This window comes from Lissotriton vulgaris, chromosome 8, assembly GCF_964263255.1.
Source record: "Lissotriton vulgaris chromosome 8, aLisVul1.2, whole genome shotgun sequence".
NCBI classification, from domain to species: Eukaryota; Metazoa; Chordata; class Amphibia; order Caudata; family Salamandridae; genus Lissotriton; species Lissotriton vulgaris.
This window is the reverse complement of record NC_141696.1, coordinates 165,221,828-165,237,708: the sequence shown is the minus strand read 5'-3', so window position 1 is coordinate 165,237,708 and position 15,881 is coordinate 165,221,828. Positions and strand designations below refer to the sequence as shown.

Here is a 15,881-nt window from a genome sequence, read left to right as displayed (position 1 = left end):
TCCAGTGTTCTCTTGAAGTGGTGATAAAAGAACCTAATTACAACTCTTTTTGCAACTCTTACCCACTGTGAAACCATTCAATGTGCAACAAAGAACAGACAAATTAGCAGCTTACTTCTACATGTTTGTATCTTGGAATCTGCACTTCGAACAAACAATGGCATATCAGCTACCTTCGGTGCCAGGCGAAGTCCTCAAAGAAAACCCATCCTAAAAAATCCCTAACATACAACCTTTGTGATATGATGCGTTTTACTAACGGGCATTGAGGCATAACCCACCCAATTCCCTGTCAGTCTCTGAGAAGATCATGATAAACAAGATAATACCTTCTCAAAGATGAACCTGTTGCTACAGAAGAAAAACAGTTAAAGAAACTGCACAAAGAAGTTAGCACTTTAAGCGCTTGCACAGTAGCTTCTTGATTGGTGGACAGTAAAAAGTGTAGTTACGTCAACAGTGCCCCAATTGGGTAACAGATATGGGTTAGAGAAAGTCCTGGCATCTAAACCAGGACAGATCCGTTTACAAAAATGGTAATATATTTCTAATAGAAATAGGACAAACTTGTCACAATGCACAAGACAAACCTGCCAGGGCCATTTAAAAAAAAAGTTTGCTAGATTATTTTTTTTACCAAAATATATCCCACCAATAAACAAGCAGTGTTGTGAGAGTGCAGTACCAAAGGATGTCACTAGGTGTCCCGTGGGACCTCTTTTGGCCACATATGGTACAGCACCCCTGCGACATCGCCAGGAAAAGGATATGGCACAGCGGTGAGAGCTGCCGACTGGGGATCGGTGTTCAAATCTGGTGTCAGCCTGATTGTTTATTTCCCTCCTCCCCCTCCTGACGCATGGCTAGGTGCGCTATATAAATAAAAATTAGAAATGTAAAATAACATAAGAATTCAATGCTCGGGGTGGGCAAGCCGTGCCGGGAGCAAAACAGCAGTAGCCTTGGTGGGGGTCTGGAGCTATGTTGTGGGAGGGGTGAGAGCAAAACGGCAGTGGCCTCGGAGGGGTTATGGGGGGCCTGGAGCAGTGTTGGGGGAGGGGGCAGCAAACGGGAGATCAAGCGACCAAGTAAATGAACCAACAGAAGTTTCATTGCACAAGTAAACAGAACACTTAAGGAGACAAGACGCAGCCCAACAGAACAAACAAAAAAAAACAAAAAAAAGAGTTCTCTCCAACTATAAAACACCTGAACTGTAAGAACACATGCAAGAGGGCCAGTCCAGATGGGAGGATATAAAATTCCAAAGGGACGGACTACTAAGTGTATTCACCAATGAAAAAGGACAGCAACAGGAACCGATGAACAAGATGGGCGTTTTTTCAAACCCATATCCTGGATACAGCATGTCTCGAAGAGACAGCACAAGCGCTGCCTAGGCGAGACCTAAAAAGGACTGGATGAACCAGTATTATTGGAAACATGATGCCATAAAGTGAAGGAATACACAAAAACGAATTCAATGGTACTGGTTTCCTGACGGTGTGACTGCACATACAATTTTTTTCAAAAGCAATTTTAGCAATGATTGAAGAACAAGAATAGGTAAAACTGTAACAGTACATCTTCATAAATAGAAGTGATGAAAATAAACCATACCTGCATTTCATACTGAAGGGTCATGTGAAAGCACCAAGAGCCTAAGCCGACAGCTGATACGAAAAAGCACAGCATGTTATTTAAGGCCACAGTAGGCAAGAACACTCAAGAATGTTGAATATTAGATAAATACAAACATACATAGGAGGTGCTATTATTGTACAAAATCTAGTGGTATAAAATCAATGTTTCAGCAGGGTCCAATGAAATTCATCACAACAGCCTCAAACACTTTGTATAAATTTACTGATCAAGACTGTTTTATCAACTTTCTGTTAATGAAATGTAAACAAAACCTTAAAAATCCAATCGGTGACTATTGTTTGCTTCAATTTGCACAGAACAATTTCAACATTCTCTCCCTTCACAGACAAAATGCTGCTTGGTTAAAAAATGCAGGTGTTTATCTGAAATTTGCCTTTATGAACTACATAACTAGGGATTTTTCGCATCCTTCTAAAGAAGAACAAAAAACTATAGTCCAGTATTTGATTATGCTTTTAATAAACATCTGCCGATTTATAAAAACACATTTGTTTCAAGCTATATGCCCAAACAAGCATTAAGAATTTAAAAATCTGTAACAAATACTATTAAAAATAAGCCCCTATATTTAGGGGTGGGCGATAAATTTCACTCCACTGGCGGAGTTGGCGGTGTTTTGCTCACTCCACATAATGCATGTAAAGTGGAGTTCCGACCAAATTCCTCCAACCATTGATAGGCTGAGTTTATTCTCGTGTGCGGCTTACCAGTGGTAAATTGGCGAGTGTAAGAATTGGCACTCCCTAGTGCGATTTTCGGGAGCTAGGAGGGCACCCATTGAGATTTCCCAATGCGTGTGGGTTACCAGTGGTAAGTTGGCGAGTGTGAGAATTGGCACCCCTAGCGTGGTTTTGGGGAGCTAGGATGGCACCATTTGAGATTTCCCAATGCGGGCGGTCGCAACCATTTGCAGTGAGAAAGCTGCCACTCAAGTACAAAATCTACTCAAGTGGCAGAAAAGAACCAGCGTCTTCTGGTGTGCCGCCTGTTGCTGCTCGTGTTGATTTTGAAGAGTCGAACAAGCTCCTGGTGCTAAAAATCAGGGCGAGCAGCGTGTTGTGCCGATTTCTGCCCGTTCACGGAAGCTCGCGGAGTTACATAATCCCGCAACGTTAAACTCCACGAGTTTCACCCACCTCTACCTATATTGTGACCTTGGAGTTTGATGATATTTATAAGGCGCCATTCGGCTTTGTCGTTAAAAGGGTTACTGGAAGCCTTCCAAGGAAAATTAAAGCCATTTTACAATTACAGAATATGTATCCATATTTAGAGCATGTTCAGATTAGTTTATTGCACAAAAAACTCAGTGGTATAAAATGTGTGGGTGTACTTGTAAAGCGCACTGCGACTCCATGGAGTATCCTGGCGCTGAAGACAGCTGGGGAACCCATCCTGGTTTTCCCTGTGAGATGGCCCCTTTCTGGGTTTCTCCAAAGTGAAACCAGGCATCCCCGGCGCCTGTGGGGGGCCATTGTAGAGAAGAGGCAAGCTTAATGCCCAGAGTTGCCGAGTGTGTTCCCTGGCTAGAGTAGGCACCGAGGCGAGAATTATCGAGTCCGTTTTGACCCTGGTCCACGACCCTGCCGCGTCGGGAATTGAACCCTGGTCCCAGGCCGTTCTCTGCTTACGGGTCTGCCGCCTCTAACCAGTGAGCCACACCACTCCACTAAAAACACATTTCACAGGGAGACTGTTATTTGACAAATACATGTCACAATGATTTATTTGATTAGGAGGCACAGAATATTCTGATTCCTTTACACTCGCTAATTAGTCTGTAAGCAAAGTGGTACATTTAGATAACAATGCCCAAAAAATATTCCATAGGCTGAATCATTGCTCACTGTGTAATTAACCACTTAAGCAAAACCTGGACTTTCTTAATTAAAAACAGGGACCATTGTTACATGAACAATACAGGAGCAGTTTCGAAAGCCTTTGGGCTTATCCACAGTCTGTTTAATCAGCAGGCGATTCATGGAAGTTACAAATTCTAATTGTAATCATGGCTCATTGTTAGCTCCACCCTACTACCTGCTTCTTCAGAAATTTGAGCAAAGGAAAGCAGGTTTTCTCTATACTCTCTGCAAAAAAACACTGTTTTATGATAATTACATCCGAATAAAGATGTACTATAAAAATACATTATCAGGGAATGTGCAACATGTTTCTGCAGCGGCGGCTACTCCGCTAAGGCAGAGGAGCGTCACCCACCTTGCAAAAATGAAAAATTAAATGATAATAACGCAATGTTATTTTCATTTTACTTTTCTGTACTGCACCAGTTTGGTTTTTAGTACTGGGCAGGTCGGGCTAGGCTGTGTCACGGGAAGGAGTGGTTGAAGCACTATAAGTGCATATGACAGTTTGGCTGCCCGTCTTGGGCTGGCCAAACTGTCATGCGCAATTTAGCATTTTTTCCACCCAGCTGTGCTGTACAGCAGAGTGGAGACCTGTCCTAGGCTCCCAGTCCCTGTCTGAGCGGCGAACTAGACCGCTCAGACCAATTAGGACGCTGCAGTTATGCTGGTGACAGCAACAGCGTGACTGGCTAGCTTCCTGCGTCCATGTGTCGTGGACCGAAGAAGAACGGAGGAGAGGCGGCGGCTGCAGGTAAGTGATTTTTTTCCCCAATCTCCCCTCCCCACCCCACCCGTTAGATTACAGTAGCAGCCACCACTGTGTTTGTGTTGCTGATCAGGGTTTTAGTGACAAACACAAATCGTTTCTTTCTCATGATTTATGTCACCAGGGTCCCTTGATGATGATATTACAGCCTTTCACGTTATGTATACAGTGCATCGGGAATAAGACTTTGCTTCGGCAAATACAACATATTGCAGCTCATTCTATTTTTGTCAATCCTCCTGTCGGATTGTTCTGCGGCTACTAGTAGCACAATGTAAATGTAAATGTAGTATACTTGTAAAGCGCACAGCTGCCCCAGCAACAGGGCGTCCCGGCGCTGTATATCGCTGTGGAACCCTTCCTGGCTCTCCCTGTGAGATGCCCCTCCTGGGCACCCCCAAGGTGAAGCAAGGCATCACAGTGTTGTTGGGGCCGTTGTGGAGATTAAGCAAGCTATTGCCCAGAGTTGCAGCGTGGGACACATGATTAGAGTAGGCGCCGAGGCGAGAATTATCGAGTCCGCGGACATTGAGCCCCAGACCCTGCCACGTCGGGAATTGAACCCTGGTCCCGGGCCTGACCTCTGCTTCAGAGTCTGCTGCTTCTAATCAGTGAGCCACACTTCTCCACTACATCACAAGGAGGTATTTACAAAAAATCAAAAGCCAAAGCCAATTAGTCTAGCCATGGCAAGCTGAGGCAATCATTTTTTTCAATGCATTGGGAATATACCAAAATTTAAAATAATAAAAATAAAAACACATGAGTTTGTAATAAACGTGAAATAACAAAAAATAACCTTTCAGTAAAATTAATGTTGATAGGACAGTATGGGTGCTTTGTACCCGTAAAGTAAACTTGGAAAGGAATAGAAACACTTTTCCATTTTAATGCACTTCACAAGAAAATAAGGTTATTACTGCTGCAAAGAAAAGAGGTTTCAATTGGTCTAACATGAAGAAATAATTTAAACACAGAGTGACTTAAAATGTTGAACAAAGAAAAAAATAATCAAAGAATAGAAGAAAAATGCATTGGTAAAGTAAAACATCGGCCCACTAGCCTTGGCATTTGGTAGTGTACTTCTTTTAAGGCAGATGTGCACATGTGATAGGGGAAACTACTGCTTTGCACAGTGAAAGCCCACCAATGGCTGAAGTGGAGTGACACACTGGTCCATGCTTCATACAGTGGTAAATGGAAGCACAATGTAAATGACACAGAGCTCGATGGGTGAAGAGGACTGACTCAAAGTCCCTCTAAGTAGGAATATATGTATTTTTTATGTAATATCTACATGTGGTGCTCAGAGATCTAAGCTATCTCTAGGCCTGACCTAACTAGGACACGACTTGATTTGCAGCCGCCTGGTAAATTACAACAACACGTCATATTGTGAAAAGGGAGCAGCACTTTATTTTTAAATGAGAACCTGAACGAGAAGTCTAGCAATCGCCATTCGCGGGTCAAAGGTCAGAATTAGATATGCATATCAGTTCTGTCCTTGATTACAATCTCACGCATTCTATTCGAGTCCCTGGAGCATGTAATAGAGTTTCAACGAGTAGGAACTTCTTGCTTCAGCCAATGATTTACTTGCACGCTGCATGGCGCCAGGCCCTGTACTTTTGTGTAACCTTGAGAAAGTAGATGAAGTCATGGCGCAGATGGACGACACCCAATGCAATGTTTGCTATTTGTAATTACAGCTAACACCCATGAGCCACCAGATAACGTCCAGTTTGAGAAACTAGTGTGGTGCCCACCTCGGTCCTTGTCATCACGGACTCTTTCCAACCCCTGGCTTTCATATGACAACCTAATGCATTCTGGATATTGTAGTCTTGGTGAGCGTCTACTGAACTCTTAAGACCAGCACACTTGTTAGCATTGACCCATATATGAAAAGTCCAGGGCAGTAAAGATGGTACCCATTCTGACACTGGTCACCCAAGAACACACACAATAAAAAAAAGACAATAGGTTTGGCTTTTCGATTGTACGTGCACACAGAGGCAAGCAACCACCGTGGTCTGCGGAAGACTCGAACATGCCGACAGGGCACCACTGCAACATATATCCATTTACACAGACCAGAATGCATACATTAACACATTCACTCATCCACTCAGAACAAACATTGACTCAGACAACTCACGTACAGGCCTCGGTATATATTTAGGCAACCCGCTCTTGCACACCCAGTGCAGAAGTATCAAATGGTCTTAGTGTGGGGTAAATGTAAACTCTGGAGGTGAAAATGCTTTTTACTGGGCCAACTAAGTATAAATCGATGCTGCAGTTGCATATAAATGTATATGCTTTCAAGGTCCCTCCAGATAAGATGTACACCCGAATATCTAGCCCACAGGGAAAGCACTGTGATGACCATGGGGTCCACACACAATGTATGAAGAACTTTGATTTCCACAAAACCCATTCCTTTGGAATCATTTATTCACAACAACACTAAAGGATTCCGTTAAGTTAAACACATCTGAGGCTTTCTTCATGCAGCACTTTCAAAGGATCCCAAGGGGACCTTTGCATCAAAAACCATCTTCAGTACAAAGAATGATTCAATTGGTCAGAACTACCCCATGCCATTAAGTGATTGGCTCTCCAGAGAGCTATACATTACACTGTGCGATTAGGTTATTTCTTGGACCACGCAAGGAACATCAACGAAACCGCGATAAGCTCAGGGTGTTGGCATTTGCCTCACTGCTGGCCTTGTACATATAGTAGAGTTATCTTCTCTCTGGTGAAGTCTATCCTACCTCAATGCTGAAGCCATATTGAAATGCAATGTAAATGTGTTATCTACAAATGCCTATCCTACATCCAGCTAAATTATCTGCAATGCAAAAACAAGTATTTACCAGCAATATAAATATTTGTTTTTCAGCAGAAAAGCAAAACCCAGTTTCAAAAACATTTAGTTTAGCACTCATGATCTTTTTGCAAGTGTTTTTCCATGATGGAAACTCTCAAAAGGTGCTCCACCAAAAGCCAGCAACGTGTGCTTTCAGACTGAGATAGGAAATAGAATATTCACATCTTTAATTGAGATGTAGCAGAGATGGTTTAGAAAAACAGGGTAAAGTAGAACAAAACAGACTGTCATCCTAATGACAAAGCAGCTGCATTCAGGTGTCCGCACACAATTCTCCAGACAGAGGATTGGGATGTGTACTCCTGGAAATCTGGGGGTTGTACTTTACAGGACATGCTTGTCGCCTTTTAGTAACTTCAGGGCACTGAAGTGGTTGCAGAAATACAGAGTTATGAGAGGAGGGGACGTTAGAGATTAAACCCGCAGGCGAGGCATGGTATCAGGTAGTCTGTCAAAAACGCTCAAATTTCTTAGGTTGTTTTAATGGTTTGTGGCTGGTTTCAGGTATCGAGGGTGAGTTTAAGACATTCCAATGCATGGATCTTTCACACCCAGGGCCTCCCTTTAGTGTCTTGAAGGATCATTGGCTGATCAGAGAACGAGAAGCTGAAAGGAGGCTTGTGGTAGGTGCGTGGTGTGGTGTCAGTTTTTGAAACAATTGTTTATGAACCTTGATGTTGATACTAGAGTCAACTGGGACCCAGTAGTGTGCTTTAAATGGCAGGTCTGGTGCAATTCCACTTGTGGTAGTTTAGGCACATTCTGGCTGCATGATTCAGTCAGCATTAGAGTCTGGTGATGTGTTTCATAGGAATGCCAGTGTACATGATGCTGTAAGAAGGTATATGCCCCAACAACGGCTCTCGTCCACTCTAGCCCGTGGATGGCTTTGCGAAATTGCAGGCTTTCCAGAGTAAAGAGCAGCTGAGTGACACCTTACACTGATTTTGGAATGAAGGTGAGGGGGGTATTCGTATGTCAATTAGTCAACTTTACGACTGGAGAGAACATATGTGTGATTAACACAATATATTTGACTGGAGATTGGAGGGGTTCATTCAATATATTCCATATGAAACTCAGCATGCTTGGCATTGTCTGTCCTACTGTTGATGTGGTAACCCTTCAAAGTAATCAATCACATGCATTAAGAACATATCTACAACTATATTATCTAAACTATATCATGTAGCATAAGGTAAAGAGGTTATTTATCAACTAAGCTTCATGACTCACCAGTCCAGCAATTTAAAAATAAATGGAGCATGGTTGTATGACTCTCCATCTTTGCCAGTTTTAACTGGTGCCCTTGCAATTTATATTCTGCAACCTTTAGAAATTCACTTGTGAACTCTACTCTAGTTGACACAAAGATCCTCTGCAAGATACTCAGTGTAATTGTTGGTAGAATGGATGTGTCATCCAAAATTGAAACGCATTTAACTTTTGTTGGGTCAGTTAAGATCTCCTAAAGAAAAGTCTATATGTTCCCTGCGAATGACTATTTGCTGTGCATATACAAGAGCCTATGAACAACTCTGTAGAAGGGAAACGACGGAGATACTTCCTGAATATCTACAAATTCCTAAACTTTATGAGGTTGAAGATCTTGCGGTTGTAGTGAGAACATGACTGGTACAATAAAGTTGCCAAATGGTCATCTCTACTTACGTTTCTTCATTGAAGAAGAACATTAAAATTCTAAAAATTGGGGGGGCGTGGCTAGCAGCCGATCATGGCGGCAGCATAAGGGACGAGCTCCGCAGCTGAAGCGGCCTCTTCGTCAATCCGATATATAATCCGACACACTTTTTAAGCCCTATAGGAGGGTACCAGAGCCCAGGACCGGGTGGAGTAAGCAGCGACAAGCGGCGATAAGATCCGACGTCTGGAGACCGAGATACGTCGAAGCTGCAGTTTGGCCTACTCCGACCTCCTAAGCCGGGGCCTCCCCTGGTCGAGTGGCCCAGCAGGAAGTACAGGCGGACCTGGGAATCCAGACCGGAAGTGTCCGCGGGGCGCGGGAGACGGCAGAACGAGGGCCTCCCGGACGGCCAGGAGCAGCGAAACACGCAGACCGAGGGAGTGTGGTGGACAATAGCACTGTCGCCGGCGCTTCGACCGTCCCAGCGGTCGACACAGGCGGCCTTGAGTGTCATGGAACCGGTGACGAAGGGGACGTCCGCCATTTTCTAAATCGAGGAAGGAGCTGCGCACTTGGCAAATACCGGCGCTCCTCGCCCTACGACACACCCTACTGAGGCTTGAACACTATATAAGTGGTTTGGGTAGTGCGTCCACGCCGCTCCGTACATCCTGGAGCGTAGGGGCACGAGGAGCACGACATCCAGCGGTATGGCGGGGAAAGGTCCCAAGGGCGGCGCCACACAGACCCGCATCGAACAGTATACCTCCGACAAGCCAACCGCCTCCCCGGCGGGGAAAGATCTGGGAGGCAAGACGGCCGACACCCCAGGGGGCAAGAAGGCGACGCTGGACGATGTCATGCATGCTCTGGGTCAACTACAAACGACCGTGGGTACGATTTCCACGGATGTTACCTTGCTCAGAGCGGACCTCCACAAAAAGTCGGAGAAAGTTAAGAACATGGAGGTGGTCACGAAATCTCTAGTGGAGGACGTCTCCGAACTCCAACGGGAGATGGGGAAGATGGCGCAGGACAATAAAATGCTCCGGGAGAAACTGGATGAACAGGAAGGACGTTCGAGGCGGAACAACATCCGTATTATTGGAGTACCGGAGTCGGAAGGAATTAAAGCCATGGACCTCTTTGTGGAGAGCCTGATCACGGATGAACTTAAGCCAAAAGGGCTGTCCAACTTTTTCTCAGTTGAAAGGGCCCATCGGGTACCAGGAGGCCAACCAAAGCCGGGGGCAGCTCCGCGGCCCATAGTAGGCCGTATGTTTAATTTCCGTGACCGGGACGCCATTTTGCAGGCGGCCAGAACTTCACCTCCACTTAAGATCCAGAACGCTACCGTCGCCATTTTCCCCGACTACACAGCGGAGGTCGCCCGTCGGCGACGAACGTTCTTTGATGTGAAAAAGGAACTGAGGTCAAGGGAACTACCGTACTCCATGCTCTTTCCTGCAAGGTTGAGGGTGGTAGCAGAGAACAAAACGTTGTTCTTCGACAACCCGGAAAACGTGCAGGAATGGTTGGAAGGCTGGAGGCCGGGTCAGAATCCGAGACGGACAAATCGACCCAAGAAGGACCGAAATGGAGGTCACCGCCAGGACTCCCAGGCTTCGGGAGGTGGACCAGAAAATAGCGACTCTTTGGGAGCAGAAGGCGGCCAAGAGGAGTTCGAGGAACAATGAGCACCAGACTCTATTTTTGTTACAGACATTTAATGCCGCTGGGTGAAGGGCCTCCGAGGGTGTGAATGAGAGACTGCCGGCAGCGGAGAGTCCCTCACCCCAACGCGCAAGTACACTGTTTAGGGGATGGGGTATGCACTCTGCTCAGTTGGGGGGGCGGGCAGTTTTGAGTCCGTGCAGCAGGGGGGCAGGGAGGGGGGGGAAAGGGATTTGGGTAAGTTTGCACTACGGGACCCTTTGGTCCTGCGAGTTTCTGTTCTATGCACAAATATGTTTACTGGTATGTTTCATTCTACTGAAGGCATCTGGTCTATTTGGGACGATGGGGGATTGGAATGTCGGAAAGAATCTCATCTGCCCTACACCTGTCTCCGTACGCCACCTCGCATGCGGCGAGGGGGCTTCATGATGGTTCACCGTCTTTCTCATGGCTGGAACAGATAACCACACCACACCGAACCCTTTGCTCGTCATGTCATGGAACGTTAGAGGTCTGGGAGACAAGATTAAGAGGGGATTGGTGCTACAGGGAATTAGAAGACAGGGGCCTGCTCTTGTTCTCTTACAAGAAACACACTTGACGGGGGCGGCCACGAAGGCCTTAGATAGGAGAGGTTATCAAATGATAGTGCATGCGGAATTCACTTCAGGGTCCCGTGGTACAGGTATTTTGCAGAAGAAATCCTCTCAATTTATTGTGAAGTCAACAGCAGTCGATGCCCATGGCCGCTTTGCGACAGTTCATGGTCAGTGGGAGGGGAAATTGTTAAACGTAGTTTCCGTATATATACCGCCAGCGCTACACTCTGTAGCCCTACCAGACCGTGGCAGATTCTTATTGGACCTCCCTGATGGGGACCTACTCATAGGTGGGGACTTCAATGTGACACTCACGGACACCCTCGACCGGTTTCCCTCCCGAGCACACACTGACGGTCCCAGCAGGCTCCAGACCTTTCTAGACGCGCAGGGATTGGTGGACGTATGGCGCACACTACACCCTGGCCAACAACAATATTCATACTATTCGGCCACCCACAACAGTCTCTCCAGGATAGACTACTTTCTCGTATTGGGCAACGGGCATCTTACTGTGGCCGAGACAAGTATACAGCCGAGGGGCATCTCGGACCACTCTCCGCTCACTCTGACAATCACTACCACAGACACTAAACGACGGCGGTTGTTCCCGATCTTCCCTGGATATCTTAAAGTCCCACAGATAAGTAAAGACCTGAAGAAAGCCACCCGGCTTTACTTTGAGGAGAATCGGTCCTCGGTAGACTCCCCCTCCACGTTATGGGAAGCGTATAAGGCCGTGTTTAGGGGCCAAGCCATTGCCATTGTTGCGAACCACAAAAAAGCACACAGGAGGGAGGCATTAGACTTAGAATTGGGCCTCGAGAGGGCCAACACCGCCCATATGGCAAATCCTTCGGACGATACACTCCACGAGCTACAGGTCCACCAACGTCGACTCACCGACCACTTAAGGAGGTTACGGTGGCGGATATTGCTGCGACACAACACAGGGTCTACGACATCAGGGACAAAGCTAGCAAACTCTTGGCGTGGCTAGACAAGAAGCAGGGGGGAGAGAGAAATATCCTACAGCTCACTGACTCATGTGGCGTAGTCCACACCCGCCCTGGCGAGATAGTGGAGGTCCTAGCTGATTATTTTAGTGAGGTATACACCCCTACGACAGTGGTGGCGGAGGATGAGGCTCGTGTTGCCCTCGACCATGTTCCCCTGCCGAAATTAACGGACGAGGCGTCGAAGGACATCGACGCGCCCTTGACAGTGGATGAGATTCAACTAGCCATTGGCTCCCTTCATTCGGGTAAGGCCCTGGGCCCCAATGGAATACCCATCGAGTGGTTTAAAACCATGTCAGAATCCTTGGGTACACCCCTTATTCAAATGTACGAGGAATGTAGGTTGAAGGGGATGTTGCCGCCGGACCAACGGATGGCGACTATTGTAGCCATCCCGAAACCGGGTAAACCCCCCAGTGAATGCTCGTCATATAGACCCATCTCCCTTCTGAACCCAGAGGCCAAAATTATAGCTAAAGTGTTGGCGAATAGGCTCTTGCCGTGCTTAACTCAATTGATTCACCCAGACCAATCCGGCTTCATGCCACATCGAAGTACGGCCCTAAACCTCCGCAGGGTGCATGGGGTTGTAGCGAGACTCTCACTACTGCGAGAGCCAGCTGCGATCCTCTCACTAGACGCCAAGATGGCGTTCGACATGGTGGAGTGGAACTATCTTTTTGCAGTGCTCGCACGTATGGGCTTTGGTCCAGTGTTTATCTCCTGGATACGTATGCTCTACAAAGACCCCGTAGCCAGAGTGGTGGCTAATGGCCATATTTCGAGAACCATACATCTAGGTCGTGGCACGCGACAGGGATGTCCGCTTTCGCCCCTCCTTTTTGCTCTGGTTCTGGAACCATTGGCGGTTACTATTCGCACCACACAACTCCTGAGTGGGATCCAATGGACTCCGCAATGGGAGGATAGAGTGTCCCTATACGCGGACGACATGCTGATATACCTCACTGACCTAGAGGACAGCCTTCCTAACCTCCTGGCTCTTTGTAATGCACATGGGCGAGTCTCGGGCTACACCATCAACTGGGCGAAATCGACAATTTTCGAGCTCCAGGGGCCACTCCCGCCACTCCCGGACTCCTGTCCGCTAGAGATAGCGCCCACTTCTTTTAAATATTTGGGGATCCATATTACCCGAGACGAGGCAGAGTTCGCACGGCTTAATGTGCAGCCTCCCTTGCTCCGACTCCGTAATGATGTGCAACATTGGAAAGAACTCCCATTGACACTACTGGGAAGGGCAGCGCTCTTTAAAATGATGGCCCTGCCGCGCTTCTTGTATATTCTTGAAAACGCTCCACGTTTGATACCGGATAGCTTCTTCCAAAAGATAACGGCACAGATCACGGGCCTGCTCTGGGGGAACCGGCCGGCCCGAATCTCGCACATAAAATTGAATAGGAGTTGGTACGATGGGGGCATCGCGTTGCCCAACATACGGCTGTACTACTGGGCGGCCCAGCTTAAGATCCTTAATCAGTGGATACACGCCCCGCAAGAGGATCCAGCGTTCAAAGCAGACAGGGCACAGCTGGGTACGAACAGTTTGTTGGCCCCACTGTACCGCCGCGGTATTGCGGCGAAACTCATTGGGCCCACGAATCACACTGTTCGTCTATGGTACAAGGCGCAAGCAAAACTGAAATGGGATGGGACCATTACAAAACTTACACCTCTATGGGACACGAAAGCATTGGGACATCTACGACGCACCAAGGGCTTCACCCAGTGGGATAATATCGGGATCTCAACTGTGGGGGACCTATGGACGAGGGAGGGGGTGATTCCTTTTGCGACTCTACAGGAGCAGTATGAGCTGGGGGATAATGAGCTATACAGATATATACAGGTTAGACACGCCCTACAAGCGGCAATTCCACCAGACACATCCCCACCAGAATCCTCTCCGCTGGAGGATCGCCTGCTCACAGACTTCCTACAGGAAGGGGCGACCTCGATGACCTACCGCAAACTGATTAATAACATGCCTGACCCACTAGAGAAGCTGAAAGACAGATGGACTACGGATGTCGGAGATTTAGATGAAACCGACTGGAACGCAGCCATGGCGTCCCCGCGTGAGGCAGGCATATCCTCCAAATTCCGCCTGGTACAGTTAAAGATTCTGCATAGGATTTACTACACTCGCACGACACTACATAGACTGCACAGGGCGGATCATCCCTATTGTCTCAGGGGCTGTGGGGCAGAGGGCACGTTTATACACATGTTATGGGAATGCCCGTTGATTGTTAGCTATTGGCAAAGGGTTCTACGTACCATAGCCCAGGCACTAAACACCTCACTCACCTTGGACCCGCGGATGTGCCTGCTGAATGTCTGGGGGCCTACTGACCTTGCCTTTTATGCAAGAGCGTAGACCACAATAGGGCTAGTCACGGCCCAACGTGACATAGCACAGAAATGGGGGTCGGCTGATCTCCCCACACTGGCTCTATGGATCCGAAACATGGACATGCTCATGCTGACTGAAAGAGCAGTATACAAATTACGGGATAATCCGCGTAAATGGAACGGGGTTTGGCAGCCTCGGAACTCCTATAGGGGGGACATATGTGAGCCACTGGATGAGGAAGATCTTGAGGGTTCTGAGAGTGAAGAAGAGCACTGATTGGGTCTGGGGTTGGTTGATGGGCAACGCATATCGGAGTGGGATGGTTTTGTGCTGGGAGTTTGCTGGGGGGGATGGGGTGGGGCATGGGGTATGGGAGTGTCGGATTGGTCCCTTTTATGACGACTATGATGCTAGATGCTATCGAAGCTACCTCAATGACATGCCGATTTACGTGTGCAGTTTTTCTAGTTTATGTTCACTGTTATTTAAAAATCATAAAACGCAAATTGTAATTTTTACGCTGCACTTATACTCCCTGTTCATCAGATCACCTTGAATAATGACTTTGTTACACGACCAGTGGGAACTATCGCAATACATACCGTTTCACATTTACCTTGTGTTATGAATAGGCCATACGAATGTAAGCTTTTATGTGACTGATGATGATGATGATACTATTTGTATTTTGCAACAAAAATAAAAATTAAAAAAAAAAATCTAAAAATTGGCTTGGCAGCCGTACCCAGATAGCTACAAAATTCCTTTAAAAACAGAATTTATCAATTAGATAAAAATGTGGCTGACAAATGGCAAAACAAAGCCATGTTGAAAAATATGTCATTCTCTTTTAGATACCAATAAGTATCTTAATTGGAATCCACAGTTTCTACTTATCCTGGGACTAAAGTTGTGTTAAGAGCACTGTAATATTTATGTTAGACACACTGTGTCTTCCTTCTTCCCCTCTCCTAAACCTGCTCATTGGAACTTTATGGCAAACCTCTGTGTTTACAGCTTTGATGCTATCACTTTATGTTCTACAGCAAACCTTTGTTTTTACAGCTTTGATGTTATCATTTAATGTTCAATGCTCAGAATTTAATACGCCTTTATTATTAAGGAATTTGTTTCGTCTGAGGTACATAGTTAGACTGCTTAGGCCTGAACATTAGTCTGTGTTGTATAATATACTGCAGGTAGATTTTGCAATCACACTTGATTGAATGGGTGCCCTGTATTCTCTTCAAATAAAATGAAAACATGTCTTCTACTGGAATCTTCCCATGGCACAAGGATAAATATATTGGGGCGTTACTGGCGCGGAAATATAACGCAGTGTTGCTCAAGTTAAATTTAGTAATACATCTGA

At 46.5% G+C, this 15,881-nt stretch overlaps 1 protein-coding gene across 1 annotated transcript in view; it reads right to left on the bottom strand.

The window, feature by feature from the left end:
- Positions 1 to 15,881, bottom strand: part of ACER3 (alkaline ceramidase 3) — a 187,371-nt gene that overhangs the window by 77,439 nt on the left and 94,051 nt on the right. The window contains exon 3 of the mRNA XM_086933885.1: positions 1,621 to 1,673. Coding sequence (XP_086790011.1) covers positions 1,621 to 1,673 — 53 coding nt within the window. The remainder of the gene's footprint in view (positions 1 to 1,620; positions 1,674 to 15,881) is intronic.